At 37.9% G+C, this 19,349-nt stretch overlaps 3 protein-coding genes across 3 annotated transcripts; all 3 read left to right on the top strand.

Annotated features, from left to right (window-relative positions):
- Nucleotides 1–5,654: 5,654 nt before the first annotated feature.
- Nucleotides 5,655–6,580, top strand: LOC121999895 (probable calcium-binding protein CML35). Its single transcript, XM_042554524.1, has one exon. It carries the CDS (start codon nt 5,788–5,790, stop codon nt 6,085–6,087), a length of 300 nt encoding a protein of 99 aa, XP_042410458.1. The 5' UTR covers nt 5,655–5,787; the 3' UTR covers nt 6,088–6,580.
- Nucleotides 6,581–7,866: 1,286 nt separating this feature from the next.
- Nucleotides 7,867–13,822, top strand: LOC122000857 (phosphoglycerate mutase-like protein 4). The gene is made up of 6 exons (XM_042555332.1): nt 7,867–8,238; nt 11,351–11,401; nt 11,480–11,590; nt 12,429–12,557; nt 12,907–12,982; nt 13,308–13,822. Exons 1-6 carry the CDS (start codon nt 8,140–8,142, stop codon nt 13,529–13,531), a joined length of 690 nt encoding a protein of 229 aa, XP_042411266.1. The 5' UTR covers nt 7,867–8,139; the 3' UTR covers nt 13,532–13,822.
- A 4,295-nt stretch (nt 13,823–18,117) lies between these two features.
- Nucleotides 18,118–19,130, top strand: LOC121999894 (protein MIZU-KUSSEI 1-like). Its single transcript, XM_042554523.1, has one exon. It carries the CDS (start codon nt 18,122–18,124, stop codon nt 18,869–18,871), a length of 750 nt encoding a protein of 249 aa, XP_042410457.1. The 5' UTR covers nt 18,118–18,121; the 3' UTR covers nt 18,872–19,130.
- Nucleotides 19,131–19,349: the final 219 nt, after the last annotated feature.

Genomic DNA, 19,349 nt, shown 5'->3' with positions numbered 1-19,349 from the left:
TCGCCGCTTGGCGCCTCCGTCCTTATTTCTTGGCTCATACTATCATCGTCCGGACGAATAGCCCATTGGGAAGAGTGCTATTGAATCCCGAAGCGTCCGGACGGCTCATTAAATGGACGACGGAGTTGAGCGAATTCGACATCCAATACCAGCCCCGGTCGGCGATAAAGGCGCAGTCCTTGGCAGATTTTGTCACCGAAGTACAAAGGCCAGAACCCGAAGCCATGTGGAAGATATTTGTGGATGGATCGACCACTCGGCTCGGGAGCGGTATTGGTGTATTGTTGCTTTCTCCCTAAGAAGAAAAGATGCATCTATCCGTCCGGCTTGATTATAGAGCTACGAATAATGAAGCAGAGTATGAAGCCCTTATAGCCGGCTTACAGGCTGCCCGGCATGTAGGGGCCGGACGGGTGATGCTACATTCATTGGCCGCTCAACAACTCTCAGGCTCATTTGACATCAACAACGCTCGGCTCAAGCTTTACGCTCAAGCCTTCGAGAAACTCAAGGCCGACTTCAGAGAGGTTATTATCCAGAAGATACCCCGAGCGGAGAACCAAGCGGCCGATGAGTTAGCCAAACTCGCAAGCTTAATAACGTCGGTCGCCATCCAGCAGCCAATTGAACAAGTTTCGCTAGTGGCTCACGTCGACCGGATGGAGGGCCTCTCGTTTCCGAGCGACTGGCGGACACCCATCATGGAGTTCCTCCGCTCGGGTGCTACACCGTCTGATCGGGATGAAGCCCAGCTACTAAGGAGGAGAGCCGGTCGATTCACGCTCATTGGAGACCAACTATACAAGAAGGCTTTCTCTCGCCCACTGTTGAAATGCGTGAGCTCGGAAGACGCGGCGTACATCCTCCAAGAAGTGCATCAAGGATCCTGCGGTGGGAGTGAAGGGCAAGAAATATTGGTTGATATTCTGGGAGTTGGGGATCAAGGTGACAAGCAGCGATAAGGTGAACAGCGAGGAGCGCCTTCGTTACAAATTAGCTGGCGGTAGCAAGGATTGTGCAGACGATCGCAAGTTACTGTTTCTTGGCGTACATCACAGAGAGCGCCTGCCGATCAGTTCACCGGATGTCCCGCTGTGGTTGCGGAGACCGGGAGTGAAGGGCAATGGTTTGGTGCTGCCATGGTGCTCATTGGTCGGCAGGAGGGCATGTTTTGACAGGGTACAGCCGACAGCAGATTCTTCCGGTGACCAGCAGATTCTTGAAGCTTCCGGCGACATTAGTGCGGACGGGGCTGAGGGCACATTGGATTCAGTGGCACAGAGTTGTCATTTGAGGAGCTGCTGGGTTAGTTTGTATCTCGGGCGTGGAGGTTGACCGACATCAGATTGCGGAGATAGAGAGCCACGGAGGACACAGTGGAGGCTATGCTGATACAGTCAGTAGTGAGAGTATTGTTTGTTTGTATGGTTGTCTGGTTGGGCTTGTGCCACAGATCTTGTATACTTGTGATGATGGTTGGTGTCTGCGTGCATCAACCTACAGTTGCGATACCAATGTCTAGCCTTGTGCGGCATTGTATCATTCAGCGGCCTTATGGATTTTCGTTCCGATCTGGCATTGGTCCGAATATGACGGACAATGACATATGCGCCATAGGTTGCTGTATGTTTTTTTTGCTCCATCTATTTGATAATTTACCCTTTATAAAAAAAGGATCCTGCGGTGGGCATCCGGGCGGACGATCGTTGGCTAAGAAAATCCTGCTGGCCGGATACTTCTGGCCAACTTCACAAGCAGACGCCGCTTGGACCGTCGCGACATGCCTTTCTTGCCAAAGGTATCATAATTTCTCTCACCGACCGGCGGTAAGAACAGGGGACCCCCGTTCTAGGGAGTCAACGCCGCGCGGAAGTCAAATGGCCAGGTGGCCGACCGGATATGGGTGGGTCGAATGCCCGGCCGGCTGATCGGTGTTTAACTGAAGGTGCCCCAGCACGAAGCTGGGCCCCGGAGCTCATGGTACAGGATCGTAGGGCCGAGCGGAGGGCACGCTCGGCCGAAGACATGAGGTAGCATACTGCTAACAGTCTCCACAAAGCATATTACCGAGAATCTCCCAAGTAAACCACTATAGGTGTCCGGTCGGACGTAAGGCAGAGGCTGGCCGGCCGGACGCTCGGCCGGGAGTAAGGGGAAAAAGACAAGGAACATCTTTCTCTGACAGCGGGCATGTTCTACGTTTAGGCCATACTCCAAATCTTACGATAGGGGGTTCAGCTGTCCCATTGAAGACGTGTTTGGACTGTAGCAGTATGGGGTCAGGTAAGCTCATTGACAGACCCTTACTGGGGTATGGGCTGAGGACACGTGTACACCTCGGTATGTGTGCACTCGCTTCCCCCCAACCCTATATAAAGACCCTCATCCTTCGCCGGAGGTATGCATTCTACGATTCTTGGAGCCACTTTCTTGTTGAGCTTTGCCTGACTTGAGCATCGGAGGGTCGTCGCCGGGAACCCCTTTCCGGCCCGACTTCCTTGTAGGTTCGCCGGAGGACCGTAAGACCGGTTGGAGATCCACGTCAGCGACTCGGAGAGCGCCACGTGCCCAGCGTCCGTTGATTCAGCTTTCGGACAGGATCATATGTTATTCGTCAGAGTGTGGATTTCATTAGAAGAACAGATGCTAGACTCATTCAATTTGCTGAAATTGTGAAGCAATTAAAGTTACAAGAAAGAAAATTGGTTGATGATTGTAAAAGATGGAATTCAACTTATGAGATGTTGAGAACAACAATTGCTTTCAAAGAAGTTTTTCAAAGATTTAAAGATCAGGAACCTAACTATATTCATTGTCCAACAGAATCTGATTGGGAGAAATTACTTAAAGTATTTTTAGTTTTGAAAGTTTTTTATCAAGCAACCAAAATTATTTCTGTGAGTATCCTACTACCAACATTTTTCTAAATGAAATTTATCGAGTAAAATTAATCTTGGATGAGAAATCTTGTGATGAAGAAGAGTTTATTAGAAAAATGGTGCAAAAAATTGAAAGAAAAGTTAGATAAATATTGGGGTGAATGCAATTTATTAATGGTGGTTGGTTCAGTTTTAAATCCTAGATGCAAAATGAGATTACTTGAATTCACTTTTCCTAAACTTTATAACACATTTGAATCAGAGAGTAATATTAGAGAGGTCCAAAATTTTTTGTATGCAATTTATAAAGAATATGCAGATGCAGCTATTGAAAAGCTTCAAGGATCAAAATCCAACTTTGAATCTCAATCTACCAACAGCTCAACTCAAAATAATAGAGAGCAAGCTACCTTTTCTTTTAGATGGTCTGAATTTTCATCTTATGTAAAAGAAATTGAAATGGTACAACCTAAAGAATCTGAGCTAGATGTGTATCTTGAGGAAGGGTGTCATAGGCATAATCCAAATGATGCATTTAATGCCCATGGTTGGTGGAAGCTTAACACATACAAATTTCTAGTGTTGTCAACTTTGGCTAGAGATATATTATCAATACTCATTACGACTGTAGCTTCAGAAGCAACTTTTAGTGTTGGAGATCGTGTTATTGATAAGTATCGTGCTTCTTTAGCTCCTACAACAATAGAAATGTTGATGTGTGGTGGAGATTGGTGTCGAAAACGACATGGAGTTGCTAAAAAGACTAAGGTATGCCACTGAAAGATTTTGCTTCTGTTTTTAGCATCCAATCAAAAAGTATATTTACAAAAATAAATGATACATTTTATTTTTATTATTGTAGGTTGAAAAATAACTTTTGACAATTGATTTGCCCATAAATTAAATGAATCATTTTAGGTCAAAATTTGAAAAATCAGTCATGTGTAACACTAAGGTATAAATTCAGTTTAATTTTTAGCCTTTTATATTTGAGTTTACTAATATGTGTAACACTCATCCATTTTAGCTTGTGATGTTTTGCAAGATTGAAGAGGTGGAAGCATCAAACTTTTTTATTTCATGAAGCTTTTGTATATTTTGCTGAACTGGAATTGTTGATAGCTAAACTAGGAAGGGATAGAAGTATGAATTTTGACTGTTTGTGTCTCAAATGTAGTTTCTTATAATTGATGAAGCACCTAGAATATTATTGGAGGCTAACTTTGAGAAAGATACGCAGCAGATATTTAAACTTTTACCAACAGTATGCTATTTAGTTTCCTTGATAGTCCTTACAAAAGTGGTGCAAGGTTGGCATACGATTTTTTAATCATTACCTATATTGTTTGCTCATTCTTTAATGGAATATATAGTCTCCAGCTAACAAGCAGCTTAACATATATATTATATATGCAGACAAGGCATATTGCTCTATTTATAGCCACCTAGACTAAGTAGATTCGATCTGCTTCAAACCTTTGGTAGAAGTATCAGTTTTTGCTTGTTTTTATAATGGCAGGTTGAAGATGGTAGATTGAAGAAGGGGTAGCAGCAGAAATTTTTTATTTTCATTAGTTTTTGTATGTTTTTTTAAACTGAGAAATGTAAGAGCAAGGGCAGAATGAAGATGCAGATTTAAGCTGAGGAAGCTGGGGTAGATTGACTGTATGAATTTTTTATCTTCAATTTTTGTTTGTTTTTCTAAACTCTGAAATGTAATATTATCTGAACTTTTAATGCTAAATTTGGATGTTAGCTATTGTATATTTCAAAATATAAAAGCATCTTCTATTTTGTTATAAATTATTGAACTATGATTTTATTTATTGCCTTTAGTTTTTATTTATCTAGATTTATTTTATTTCTGTCCAAATTATTGGAATTGAAAAGGGGTGTTATATTAAATTTTTATTCTCTTTTATCATTTTGTTTATTTTTATTCTATTGCATATAATTTTATTGTAATTTAATCTAATTCGAATAAGTCGAATCGAGCTTGAACTCAAGTCATTTCGAGCTAAAGTTTGATTTTGCCCGAATCAAAGCTCGAATAATTCGAATCAAATTCGAATCCATTTTGAATCGAGTTTGAGTAGTCTATGTTAATTAGTTTTTTCAAACTTCTAATCGAATTCAAATAGTATATATATATTTTGAGCTCGAATCTGAATATTAATATTTTTATAATATTTGATTTTATTCGATTTGTTTCTACTCCTTACTAGAGTAAAGAAAGCAAAGGGGAAAAAGAAATAGTGGTACCATCGATGTAAATGCAATTATTATGAAAAGAGTAACTTAGAGAATTTTATTTCACTAACAATGCATCGATTTATTTGAAATAGCATCAGAGATTTTTCAATGGATTTAATTTTTTTCATATACTATTTAAATTTTCAACTTACCCCTTAACTTAAAATTTAAAATTTTAATCCAATAAGATAATGAGAGAGAGAAAATCCACGTTAAGGAGAAGAAATACATCTTAATTCTTAAGAAGGCAAAGTCAACTTGAACGGGAAGAAGTATATCATGATATAGAAGTGTGAAGAATAATATCTAAAGTACTTTCTTGGAACAAATTAATAATTCTGCTCTTTGTGGCCGTAATTGTACAACGAAAAACACGAGATGAATTCAGCTAGACTTATCTTCTCCAACAATGAAACTGAAGAAACAAAAATATGTCAGAAATTAAAGTGTGGAATCACTTTAATGGAGCACCGCCCAGAATTAGTGGCAGCAATTGTCGTCACTTTTCCTGATTCTCATCTCGCTGCAACATCCATATTTCTGAAATAATATCCTCTCATCCACAGAATTCTGCCCCATGCTTATAAACTGCTTCCTTAGAGTTAGATCACTAAAAATTAACTGCAACTAACAGTGGTACTATATTGTACGGACGATGGCCTTCAAGAGCAGCAGCTACGCCGGCGGTAAGACCATGGACGAGGACGACGTCACGGTGGAAGAGTTCAAGGAGTGGCTGAGGAGATTCGACGTCGACAAGGATGGTCGCATAAGCAGTGAGGAGCTGCGTAGGGCGATCGCCAGCATCAGAGGGCGGCTCAAAGGTTGGATCAAGGGGAGGCGGGGGATTAAGTATGCCGACGCCAACGGCGACGGATTCATTGGCGAGGATGAGATCGACAAGTTGATAGAGTTTGCTGGGAAGAAGTTGGATCTCAGGATCGTGTTCAATTAATTATCATAACTTGCGTGTTCTTAATCTCTATATAAATATAATATTCGTGTCATGTACAAGATGACGATGGAAGAGCAAGTTATTCGTCAGCTTCCTATGCGACGCGCGTGTTTAGTGCCTTATAAACTAATACTCTATCGAAGATCCATACTAACTGATCGCCTACTGCAAATATTTGATAAGATGCCAAGCCACCGGTGAACTATCTGATATTGACAAAGTCACTGATCATCAAGGGGAGAAGGGGACGTCGAAGATGCATGCCTATCGATGCTGAGAAGGAGAAAAAGAGAGAAAGAAAGCAAGAGGATTAAAATGAAAGTCAGGGATATCCTGATTCAGTCACTCCTATGTTCAAATTAATCTTTGGTGAAAGAGAGTTGAGAGGATGAACAATAGTTGATAAAAAGAGGAGTGTGTACGTGTGCATATGCATACCTTGGCCCACGAGGACAGACTCCTTTTATAGCGTTGTTGCCAAGATAATACCTCTTTCACTATTAATTGGATATTGTGTCATAGTAAATAAAATGTTTCATCATTGTATCTAAGATCGCCTATGCTATCTTGTATAATCATACTGTTTCATGTGCTATAACATTTATAGCATCGACCCACGAGATAGGGGTCCATTGGACCTAAAAGCTTAGCCCATTAAATAAGAGAGAACTGAGTCAAGCAAGATGTTGAGTCACTAGAATCGAATGGAGCTGAGTAGTGCGTTGGCTTTTAAAGGTCATTCTTAATGTCTACTCATTTGATAGAATTGAGGGAGTTGAGTCTCTCGAGCAGATTGACTGGAGGAATCAAAGAGTTCAGGCAGACCGACTGGAGGAATCAGGGAGCTGAGCTGACTGAGCAGAGCACTGAATCAGAGAAGTTGAGTCCCTAGTGTCGAATGGACCTATTGGAGGAATCAGAGAATTAAATTGACTGAGTAGAGTACTAAGTCGGAGAGTTGAGCTCTTAGGGTCGGACGACTAGAAGAATCAAGGAGATGAATTGATTGAGCGGAGCATTGGATCAGGAGAGCTAAGCATTTTAGGGTCGGATAGATCGACTGGAGGAATCAAGGAGCTGAGTTTATTGAGAGGAGCACTAAGTCAAGGGAGCTGAGCCCCTAGAGTCAAGTAGACTAACTAGAGGAATCAGGAGTTGAGCTAACTAAACAGAATACTAAATTGAGGGAGCTGAGCCCCTAGGGTTAGGTTGACCGACTGAAGAAATAAGGAAGCTAAGATGACTGAGCGGAACATTGAATCGAGGGAGCTAAGCCCTTAGGGTCGGACGGAACAACCCAAGGAATTAGAGAGCTAAGCTAACTGAGCAAAGTATTTAGTCGGGAAGCTAAGTCTCTTTTTGACCTTGGCTTTCACCTTGATAAGATCTCTATCCTTCCAAATATACGTCGAAATCCCTACTTAATTTTTATATGATAAAAAATGATTCGTTCGTCATGAAATACCTCTACTTAATCCCTATATCATACTTAAAGAGTGAATCAACTAAATTGTACTAAGCAGATGATAGGTAAAAATCCAAAAGAATGTTAATCATAAAATTTATAGACTAAATACAGAATAAATAGATTCTTTTGGTTAAGTGCTCAGTTTTGCTATGATAATGAAATAACGTATATACCACCATTTAGGTAAGGATGGAAATATTAAAAATAGAAGAGGCTTCATGATAAGAGTTTTAAAAAAAAAAAAATTGTTAACTTGCTTTACAAGTTAGGAGCCTGGATATTTAAATTTATTCAAAGTATATAAATTTGAAGTGAACGGAAGATGAAAAAATTTTAACCCAATTTTTTGTCCTCCTTTCTTGTGCTCAATTTTTCTCGAATTTTAACCACCGAGCTCGTTGGATTTCAGTGGAGAAATCAAGAGCCGTCGACTTCTCCTTCGATTATACTCCATCCATCGATTCGATTCCGGTCGATTATTTGATCGTCTACGCTACAAGAGCACGAGGCGAGAATCCGTTTGCGTTTAGGCAGCGAGGTTGGGCTCTTGATCCCTCAGCCATTCTTTTCGACGATCCGCGATCATGGATTCCGCTTCCAGCCCTGAAGATCTACCTCGCTTCGCTGAGATCGTCGTGATTCGCCACGGAGAGACGGCGTGGAACGCCTCCAGAATCTTGCAGGTATTATTTTTCACTCTTTCCTCAACCGACATGTGTTCGATGCTTGATCCGTCTTTAAGGCATTAAACCAAACACGAATTTAGGGGTGCGAAATGATAGTGGTCGGTGGATGAGAATACAGTGGAGGACCTAATTACAAACTTAGTGGTTTTGGTGAGATGGGCTCGCGTATTTTTTTTTTTTTTTTTTAAATACTTATACATACTGAAGGATCGTCAAAATTGTTGATATGCAGTGGATCCTTGTTGGGGCGTCAAACAAATTCTTGTCTTAGAACTTTTTCAATTGTCACGCTATATTAACTTATTGTATCCAAGACCAAGATACGCTCTCTCACTTGTGTTAAATATAGATAGGCCCGTCTTGGATGACTCTTCCAAATTTTGTCTCCTCTGCTCTTGTGGCAATTAGTCATATAAATTGTTCTTGTGACTTTGGATTAAAATGTAATGTTGCACATGTTATCTCAGCAGTGCTGAAAAGAGCATTTCTTTATGTGGATCTACTTTTAACATGTTCAGTGTAGTCTATTGTTGTTGCTCTTGCTATGAGCACTGCTAGTTAGTGTCTGATTTAGCATTGGCAACCTTTTCCAAACAAAGTTTCTCCACACTCATACTCTCTGTGCAAGTGAATGCAATTGATAGTTTAAGCTAACATACACATGGATGATTTGAATTTGAAGAAAAATGAGTACATTGTGGATTCTGATGCATCTGATTATTAATCCGCATTTTAAGATAAAAGAATGAAAATTTGGTTGTTTTTAGATGTGATTATACTTATAGTTAACTGCTTCTTAACAGATAAGTAGATGCAATTATGAAATTGTAATTGTATTTATACCCAAAGAATTTTAAACTATTCAACACAGAATAATGATGCTTGATATAGATCTTAAGAATTATAAAAAGAAAATTATGCCAAGCTTTACAAAAGCTAGATGGTGGAATTTTAAGGATAAAATGTAAGAATTTCCGAAAGTAGGATGAAGCAAAGAGAAATTTGGAATGAAAAGATTGATGTTGTTGTTGTATGTGGATTTTAATTACATATAAGATTTCAGATGTAATAAGATCAAATCTTGAAGATTCCAAAGGTTGAGGGACACACGTAGAGAGAGTTGGTGGTGGTATACAAAGGCCATTAGTCTTGGTGTCACTGTAAAATTTGGAGAAAAGGTCATTGAGAGAAGAATAAGAATTGAAAATATTCTGAAATCCAAATTGATCTAATACCTGGGAGAACAACTTCATACATTATATATATAGTAGAACAACTAATCAAAGAATATGGATAAAAAAGATTTGCAGATACTTATTTTGGAAAAAGCATATGATAGTCCTATACATTTATTATGGTGAGATTTTAAGAGGAAAGGAATATCAAGTAAGTATATCAATGTAATATGGGATGTGAACGGTACATACTAGTGTTATATATGTGTAACAAATTATTTTCTTGTAACTGTTCGTTTGTATTACTTCTCAATTCTAAATCTTATCAGTTTTAGATTAGCAGTAGTCTTGATAACTCATTGGACATATCCATGATAAGCCTCTTAATGTATGTTATATGTTGATGATATCTTACTAATTGGGGAAAACATAAATATAGTAAATTTGAAGCTTGAATTGTCGAAGAAAAATTTTAGAAACCTTGTGTTAACAAGAATTTCAATTGAATGAGTGAAATGTATTAACAATGACAAGAAGTGGCAGATACTTAAGAATGATGAACTAAATTATCCTTGGGGTGTTGTATGATCACGTCATGACCCTTAGGTTAGAAAGAAAACTTTATAAGAGCATCTTCCCCCTCATCCACTGAGCTCAACTCCATTGAAACCTTCCCTGTGTCCATTTCCCTTTGTGTTGTAACTTGTAAATCCCTAGCATCTTTCATACTGTTCTGATGGATGCTACTGTCTCTCATCACCAGTTTCAGTTCTTCGCTGACTAATAGAATGGTATTGGAATTTCAATCCTTCATGATAATGACATTTATTGATGAATCACATCATTAATAATTTGTGTACCCATCCACAAAGGCAAATGCACATTGGCATTCATTGTGTATGAGCTTGATGAATTGCAAATAACCAAAGAGTTTAACAGTCAAACTCATGTTTGTTGAAGAGTTTTTGAGATTATAGGTCTAGTGTGTTTCAAGTTAATTTGTCTATGATAAGTGAACATGCCATCTAATTTTGGGTCATTAAATAGAGATTTGCATAGTTGTCCAAGCTTAATAAGGATAACTTATAGTAGAAAAAGAAAAGTTAGCACAACAGTTGAATGAACACAATATGTGACCTGCTATGTGATTAATTCTTACAATGTTATAAGAATAATCTCAACAAGTATGTCCAAGTAATATATTTAGTTAGATTGCTAACACACTTGGAGAAAATGATAACTTATAGGTAAAATTGTAACAATTTAAGCATAATTATCAGAATATCTTAGATGACTCAGATTGGAAGCTTTGTTGCCGAGGTGTAAACAACCAAAAGAAACATAAATGGAGCTCAGCTAACCTATCCATAGAGGTTCTTCAATGCAGTCTTTTTTGTTGGATTAGTTTATTTTATCCTGGAATGTTTTTTTCAGGTTATGGACATTCTATGAACAAGGTTTTTGGATCAATTATTATCTAAGAAGCCATCCAAGCATACGTCGAGTTGGATATTTATATGATTTAAAAATAAAATTACAAAAATGTCATGGTCTTCATTCATTCGATCTTTTTTTTTGTCCTCTAGACTTGTTTGGACTCTTTTGCATTAAAGTATTGATTTTCAATCATTGATCAATGTACCATGTCCTATTGTTACACATTGCAAACTGTGATACTCTTCATCAACTAACATTGTGTGGTGATTGGCAAATCAATATGATATCTAGTTCCCACCTACAGATACTTCAGAAAAGTGATACAATCCATTAACCTATTGGATGGTATGACTTCAAGTCTCCATATGATGTCCATATGGTATGACTTTGCATGTCTCCATTAACCATTGCATTCCAATACCTTAGAGTAATTACGAACTGCAATTAAATTACCAATCAACTCGAAGGTTTCCAATAATATGGTGTCATTATTTTAGGGGCATTTGGACCCAGAGCTTAATGAAATTGGAAGGAAGCAGGCAATTGTTGTAAGCTACAGTCATTATCTCCATATAAAATTTTGCACCATGTGCTTCTGATTCTGGAGATCTCTATTTATTTGCAAGGTGGCTGGTCGGCTGTCTAAAGAGCCTAAATTTGCAGCTATATATTCATCTGACTTGAAGCGAGCTGCTGAAACTGCTAACATTATTGCAGACATTTGTGGGCTACCAGAGGTGAACCTAAAACTAAATTTGCAAGATTTTTTGTATTCCTCCAGTGGATTTTCACATTATTCCTATATTTTACATTAAAAGTTAGCCATATGTGCAAAATGTATTTATAGTTATGAAATTAGTTTTGTAGCAACAGTTTTTCTTTGTATCTATAGTTCTATAAACAAAACTTATATTGGTGTAGCATCTAGTTTCTTAACCAACTTTGTTTGAGATGGTTCTAAAATTATGACTGTTTTCTTGGGTGTATAAATAGGAGGAAAGATGGTAGGGGAGTGAAAGGAACAAAAATACACATGAAAAAGGCCATCCACGTGTTTTTTGTGCTTCTTCTCATGCCCAAGTAAACAAGCGATTAGAGTGCCATTCAGATAATATTATTGTAGTTTCATGTTTGTTTTTTTCTCAAACTGCTAGAATAATCTGAAACCTGCCAAATTATAAACTTAAGGAGTTGCTTGTCTGACCATGATCTGTTTATTCTCCTGTTAATGAATAGATGATGCACTAACGTTCAAGCTTGTATATTTGCATCTTGACATATCACCTAACATTTATACCTGGATGCCAAATGTTGGTGTAAAATTAAAATGTCTGAAAACAGTCTATAATGAGAGTTTACAACTTGGCCACAGTATATCCTAACTTTGCCTTGTTCGACCAAAGTAAATGAGCAATTGCAATATTTCATGGATCACGCTTTACAGTTATAATCAGATGGAAATAAGTATGCAGGACATTTGAAGAAATACCCAAATTCAATTTCTGTCAAGGATGTTGTGATTGGCTTCATTTTGTTGTTTTTTCCAGCTAATGAATGGTTTATTTTGTTTTTTAGGTAGTATTGGATTCATCTTTGCGGGAAAGGCATCTAGGTGATCTCCAGGGCTTAACTTTACGTGATTCTGCAAAGCTAAAACCTGAGGCCTACAAGAAATTTCTTTCAAGCAAACGAGATGAGATTCCTGTATGCTTCTATCTTTTATTATAAGACAGTGTTCTAGGATTTTAAAATATTTTGTTTATGAATGAATGATAAGGCCTCATATCTTGTATGATATTCAAGTATAAATGAATAGAATAACATAAGTGTAACCTCTTATTGTTCATTCCTCTTTCTCCATGACAACAGTTTGACTCAAGTTCTCCGTGTAATTTACTGATTACCCCAAGAAGGCTACCTGGCTAGCAGGTAGCAACCACCATGTTCCAGGAGGTTGTTAAAATTAACTCCTAAAGAGCAATGGCATTACATTTTGTATGAAGGACAAACATCCACTATTTCCTCATCTCCTTTCATTTTTTACTGTATTCAGGGAGGTGGAGAAAGTCTTGATCAACTTAATGAGCGATGTGTTTCCTGTATGCAGAAAATTGCTAGGAAGCACATAGGTATAATTTCTTTGAACATGTAAATTTTTTTTTATTATTATTTGAAATGAATGCATGGCTTTAGCAGCCATTCTGTATAATTATATATACACTACTCATTTATGGTCATTTCATTTCAAGTGCCAATATATACTAGTCATCATCCACCTTATAGTGCTGTAAACATTTGAATTGATCTTTAAATTTGACATACAATTCTTCAACCAACCTTACAAGTTGCTATGCTGATACTTAAATTGGGGCATTAAATATTGTCACATTGTATCGATAGCATAATAAAGATGTATGATCAAATTCTTTTTTTTTTTCTTTTTATGGCATCCAGGAGAAAGAGTTATTATTGTCACCCACGGTGGGGTGTTGAGAGAACTTCATGGACATGCTGTTTCTGCACAGAGTAAAGATGGGAAGATACATAATACATCTGTTAATGTGTTCCTTGTTTCTGAGTGTGGTGATTGGACTGTCAAAACATGGGGAGACATTAGCCATCTTCAAGAAGTTGGAGTCCTCACCAATGCATTCGGAGGTGATAAAAATTCCGGATGAGTGAGTACTTTTGAACATGAAAACCCAGACACTAGCAACAAGTCCTCACCAATGCAAGTTCAAGGCTAGCTTCTCATGAAGTTATTGATTTGAGAAAATGGACTGAAACTGAAGAGTCCTTTTTTGAAAGAAAGGCTTCTCAAGTCTTGTTTCATTTCTGCTAAACATGGAGGAGGCGTCTTTGCTATTGTCTACATCTCCATTGGTAACGTACTGGTGCAAATGCAATGGTGTTTATCCACTCCAACAATTTGAACGACGTTTAAATTATTCAATCTTCTTATTTGTCCACTATGCATCTAAAACTGCACATGAGCTAGCTGTCCGCGCCAAGCAATTCCCATTTCTTGCACTTGCTCATCTTTTCTTGTTCCCAATGAACTCCGTGAAATCAGCACGCAGCCCACTTGTGGCATAGCCTCCAAAACCAAATGCGGCTTTTCTTAAAATCATGAGAAAAAAGTGTCTCAGTACAAAAGCTCCTCAGCTAATAAAAGGGAAGCTGCAAGTTTCACAGAGATGTAATGAAACAATGCACATGCCCAGCTAAGAAAGCACAAAAAGGACTCCTGTTTTGTCCCCCATATTTCTTTCCATAAAACCCAATCGTGGTCCACCACATCCTATCCCATCAACCATATTTTTCTCTCAGCCGTTGTCTTTGGTCATATCAGTTCCAACTTAAGATCTTAAGTATATGACATCTTTGATTGAAAAATATTATTAATAATCTTCATTATCTATTATATTATTTAATTATATTTAGTTTAACCAGAGATTTCTAGGTAATGAAACATGTCCGTTACGTCAATACATAGGGAATATAATTTAGAATATGATAATCTTAAAAGTGTGAGGTTGTATGATTTGGGAGTTCAAAAAATATTCTAATTTTTTTTTCCAAAATGAATATTCTACAAGTTGAATTAAACAATATTATAATAAATTTTATTCATCATAATTTTAATTATGTCACATAATCAAGATGATATATGATAATTTAAACCAAACACACTTTACATGCATAGGAAAATAAAATAATATATGCAATAAAATTACTGTAATTGATTTTGTTTGATTTTTAAAAAAATGGAATTTTTTTTAGCTTAGTAAGGATTTTTACTTTTATTTATTTAATTCAAAATTCTTCTAATTAATAAATCTATCATAAGTTTGCACTCGCAACTAGACCCGACCCCGGGCCGGGTCTAGCCCGGACCTGGCCCGGGCTCGTAACCGGGTCAACGGGTCAGTTGCCCGTTGATCCGGTTCGTCGGTTCCGGTTCATTCGCTGTAAAACCGACTGGTTGAATCGTCGGTTCAGCTGATAATTTTTTTTTCTTAAACAGCTTGAACCGCCGGTTAACCGGCGGTTCGTAGTCGTTGGGAGGAGTTTTTGGATATATTTTTTCAACGGTTAGGATCATTTGACCGTTTTTTGATCAATGGCTATGATTTAGTGTCTGTTACTATCAAAACTCTATAAATAGAGAGCTCATTTCATCATTTTTCACACACATCTTCTCTACTCTTAATTTTATTTTCGTATTCTCTAATCTCTAGACTCTACACGCTTTCGTTTCCAATTTTCAATTACAATGGAAGGAGGCCGCGGAGGTGCATCATCTCGAGCTCAGAAAGGAAAGTAAATAATGAATCCACGGGAGGAGGACCTCCAACATTCAATCCACCGATGATGAGATCGAGCATCTTCTGAATCCGACACCCGAAACACAAGGAAATATCGATGCAATTACTTCTAAGGTTCGGGAACTTCCTCCTCTAAAGTCTTCTATTTTCACTAAACATTTTGAGAAAATCACTCTTTCGTCGGGAGAAATGCGTGCAAAATGTAAGCACTGCAATGCTTCCTACAAATTCCAAGCCGGCGGCGGCTATGAGTTGTTGAAACGACATGTAGAAACGAAGCACCCGACGGAATATGGACTCGACCGTTCTCAAACACAATTATCAAGATTTTCTTCAACTAACGGTAGTACCGATTCCGATTTATTTTTATATTCGGATAATAAATTAAGAGAATCATTAGCTAAATTTGTTTCCGTAAAACATCTTTCTTTTAGTTTTGGATCTAAATGCACATTTGAAGATTTTTGTAAAGAATCTCTTAATCCATGTGCTAAACGTGTTCCTAGGACTACATTTACTCGTACAATTAAAAAATTAGTAAAACAAGGAAAAAAGAATTTAATTGATGAATTTAGTAAATTAGATAATAAAGTTTCTTTATGTTCCGATATTTGGAGTGATCATTGGCAAACACATTCGTATATGAGTGTGACTTGTCATTAGATCGATAACTCTTGGAAACTCCAAAAAAGATTATTAGCTTATAGAATTTTTGATGAATCACATAATGCTCATAATATCGCACAATTATTATGTTTAATTTTAGAAGAATATGGTTTAACTCATAAAATATTTTCAATATCATTAGATAATGCTAGTTCCAATACGCTTGTATAGATGATCTAAAATTTGTTTGTCAATCTATTATTGGAGGTTTATTTTTTCATATTCATTGTGTATGCCGTGTTTTAAATCTATGTGTTCGAGATGGTTTAAAAATTTTAGAAAGTTATATTAAACCAATTAGAATTGCAATTTCTTATTTATGGTCTCCTCCATCTATAATGAAATAATGGGGTAGGTTTTGTAAAATTAATGGGATGAGACCTAAAAAATTTACACGTGATGTACCAACACGTTGGAATTCAACATACCAATTATTACAAGATTCATTTCAATATAAAGAATTATTATGCTCATTTTTTGCACAAAATACTAATACTAATATATATTTATTTTCACAACAATGAAATATTTGTAGTAGTATTTGTGAAATTTTAAAAGTATTTAATGATGCAACCGAACAACTTTCCGATGTTTATTATACCACTGCTCAATTAGTTTTAGAAAATTTTTTTAATATAGTATTAGTTTTAAATGAATATATTAATAATGAATCTTTATCTCCTTGCATCTTAGCTATGAAAACTAAATGAGAAAAATATTTTTATTTAATTCCTGAAATTTATTTAATTGCATTTTCTTTAGATCCTAGATTTAAATTAAAAATTTTACAAAAAATGTTAACTTTATATTATGACGCTTTAATTCCAATTGAAGATTCTTCTTCCCCTGATCCAGTTAATATTATATATAATGTTAAAATTTATTTATATGATATTTATAATCAATATTATGCAAAATATGGAACACAAATTAATATTTCTGAAATACAACAAACTACTAGTAGTAATTTAAAACTTACAAAAACACAACTCTTATTAAATGAACGGACAAAACGTCCATGAGGATCCTCAAGTTCCACATAGGAACTTGAGAATTATTTTACGACTTCTTTTGATTTTAATGAAGCAGATAGCGAAAACTTCAATATCTTAAAGTGGTGGTCACAGAAGGCTCAAAGCTTTCCCGTTCTCTCCGTGATCGCAAAAAAATTTTAGCTTGTCCAGTGTCAACTGTTGCTGTAGAGCAGACGTTCAGTGCCAGCGGCAACATATTAGATGAACGACGATCAACTTTGTCTCCCGACTCATTGGAAGCCCAAGCATTACTGGACGATTGGCCAGAGCGGAAAAAAGAATCCAAGGAATGCAACTTTCAAATGACGAAGTTGAAGATTTTGATACTGAATGAACAAATACGACAGGAACAGGAAATGGTAGTGAGTGAAAATGTAAAAGCATAAAAATATAAAAGAAAATGTAAAAGGATAAAAATATAAAAAAACTACGCGGGCTTTGATTCCCCTAAAGGGATATGTAGGCAACTTAAATAAGTGCAAGCCGTGACGAACCGTGAACGGTGAACCAAACCGTGAACCGTAACCGCCTTGAGCGGTTAAAGTTAAGGGTCGATTTGCCTGGAACCGTCGAACCGATGATTCCGAAGCGTCGGTTTCGAACCGTGGTCAGGTCTACCCGCAACTCTTGAAGACATTTGTTTATTTAAAAAGCATATTGGATGAAGCCTCAAAACTGCTCTTCTTCCCTTTCAGATGAAGTAAACAGGGAAATTGTTGATCGGTAGATCTCAATCGAAGTGTCTCTACAGCATGAATTTTCATTCATGAACCAACTTTAAATTCGATCCGACTAAAAACTTGTGACCATACTTTAACTAAATAAATTGATTATAATCCGTGAAGAACAGAGACTCGATAAGAAATAATCTAAATGCTGGAAATTAAAACGCCATATAAGTATAGATTTCATCAAATAGTAATAGGTGCCTTTCAAAGCTCTTGCCGCATGGTAAAATTTGTTTGGAAAATAACTCTAATTCTAATCTTAATGCTTTTATTTTAAACTTTGAAATCATTTATTATATATATATATATACACTTTTTAGTGTCATGAAAATTCTCAAATATAAATTTATATATGGTTCAAATAAATGGTTTATGGATATCTGAAGTTTGAAAATTACGTATAACCCACAAAATTAAAGAGCAATAATGTTACTTGTCTTTTTATAGCGTCTCCCATGTTTCCTACACCATAAAACAAGTAACCAACCAACATAACTCCTTTGTCTTTACTCATGCTAAAACAAAAAATACCACCACCAGTGGAGTCAGAGACACCCCCGGCAACGGAGGGCCCGTTTTCCCTCTTCCGGCCCTCCTCCGCCATTCCCCGGCGATCCAAGACGGGAGGAAGCACCGGGATCCTACGCCTTCTGAAGATGATCCCTTTGCTCACCACCGGCTGCAAGATGGCGGCCTTACTTGGCCGGCCGAACAAAGCCCTGTCCTCCGGCCGCAGCGGCGGCGCCGCCATCATCACCCTGTTCGGCTACCGTCGTGGCCGCGTTAGTCTGGCCATGCAGGAAGACCCCAAGTCCGCGCCCGTGCTCCTCCTCGAGCTCCCCATCCTCACCAGCTCGCTCCACCGCGAGATGGCCTCCGGGCTCGTGAAGATCGCGCTGGAGAGCGAGGGCGGCGGCGGCGGGGAGCCAGCGGAGCAGAGCCGTAGCAGGCGGCGGCTGGTGGACGAGTGCGTGTGGGCGGTGTACTGCAACGGGCGGAAGGCGGGGTTCTCGACGAGGAAGAAGCAGGAGTCGGAGGAGGAGCGGCAGATGATGAGGTTGCTGCGGGGCGTGTCGATGGGAGCTGGGGTGCTTCCGGCGGCTGAGGAAGCTGCCGCGCCGGCGGAGGGGGAATTGACGTACATGAGGGCGCGGTTCGAGAGGGTGGTGGGATCGAAGGACTCGGAGGCGTTGTACATGATCAACCCCGACGGCACCGGCGCCCCTGAGTTGAGCATCTTCCTTGTCAGACTCAATAATTAGTGTGTATTTTATTGATCGATAGAAGTGGTTTCGAGTACTACATTCTGTGCACATATATATTAATTAGTTTTGATGGCTTTGTTTTCCTTTGTGTTTGTGTGTGTGTATTGTAGCTAGATCGATCTACAATATCTCTTGAATTGGATGTCTCTGTTGTAGTTGTTTTCTGAAATTAACTAGCTTTGCAGATTTTCAGCATGCAGCTCATTGTCGATCACTAGAAATTAATTAGTTGAGAGCTTACTGTCACTTATTATGACATTTAAGAAACAATGAATGCATTTTGGCCTTATGTATATATATATAGCAAATTTTCTTTGTTATTGTTCGATGGAAGAAGTCTGAGAAGTGAGATTGGCTGCTCCTTTTGAGCTTTTTACTTCTCTGGAGAAGCACAGTAAAAAGTACTGGTGATCATCTGCAATTGACCCTAAAATGAGAACTAGCTAGTGGTGTGAGATGATGAATTACTCAACGA

The sequence above is a fragment of the Zingiber officinale genome, chromosome 7A, assembly GCF_018446385.1.
Source record: "Zingiber officinale cultivar Zhangliang chromosome 7A, Zo_v1.1, whole genome shotgun sequence".
NCBI classification, from domain to species: Eukaryota; Viridiplantae; Streptophyta; class Magnoliopsida; order Zingiberales; family Zingiberaceae; genus Zingiber; species Zingiber officinale.
This window is presented reverse-complemented; position numbering and strand designations above follow the sequence as displayed.

Coding starts and splice junctions, on each gene's coding strand:
- LOC121999895 (XM_042554524.1), top strand. CDS start 5,788: ATGGCCTTCAAGAGCAGCAGCTACGCCGGCGGTAAGACCATGGACGAG.
- LOC121999894 (XM_042554523.1), top strand. CDS start 18,122: ATGCTAAAACAAAAAATACCACCACCAGTGGAGTCAGAGACACCCCCG.
- LOC122000857 (XM_042555332.1), top strand. CDS start 8,140: ATGGATTCCGCTTCCAGCCCTGAAGATCTACCTCGCTTCGCTGAGATC. Junction 8,239..11,350: donor ACGCCTCCAGAATCTTGCAG/GTATTATTTTTC, acceptor TCATTATTTTAG/GGGCATTTGGACCCAGAGCT. Junction 11,402..11,479: donor GAAGGAAGCAGGCAATTGTT/GTAAGCTACAGT, acceptor TTTATTTGCAAG/GTGGCTGGTCGGCTGTCTAA.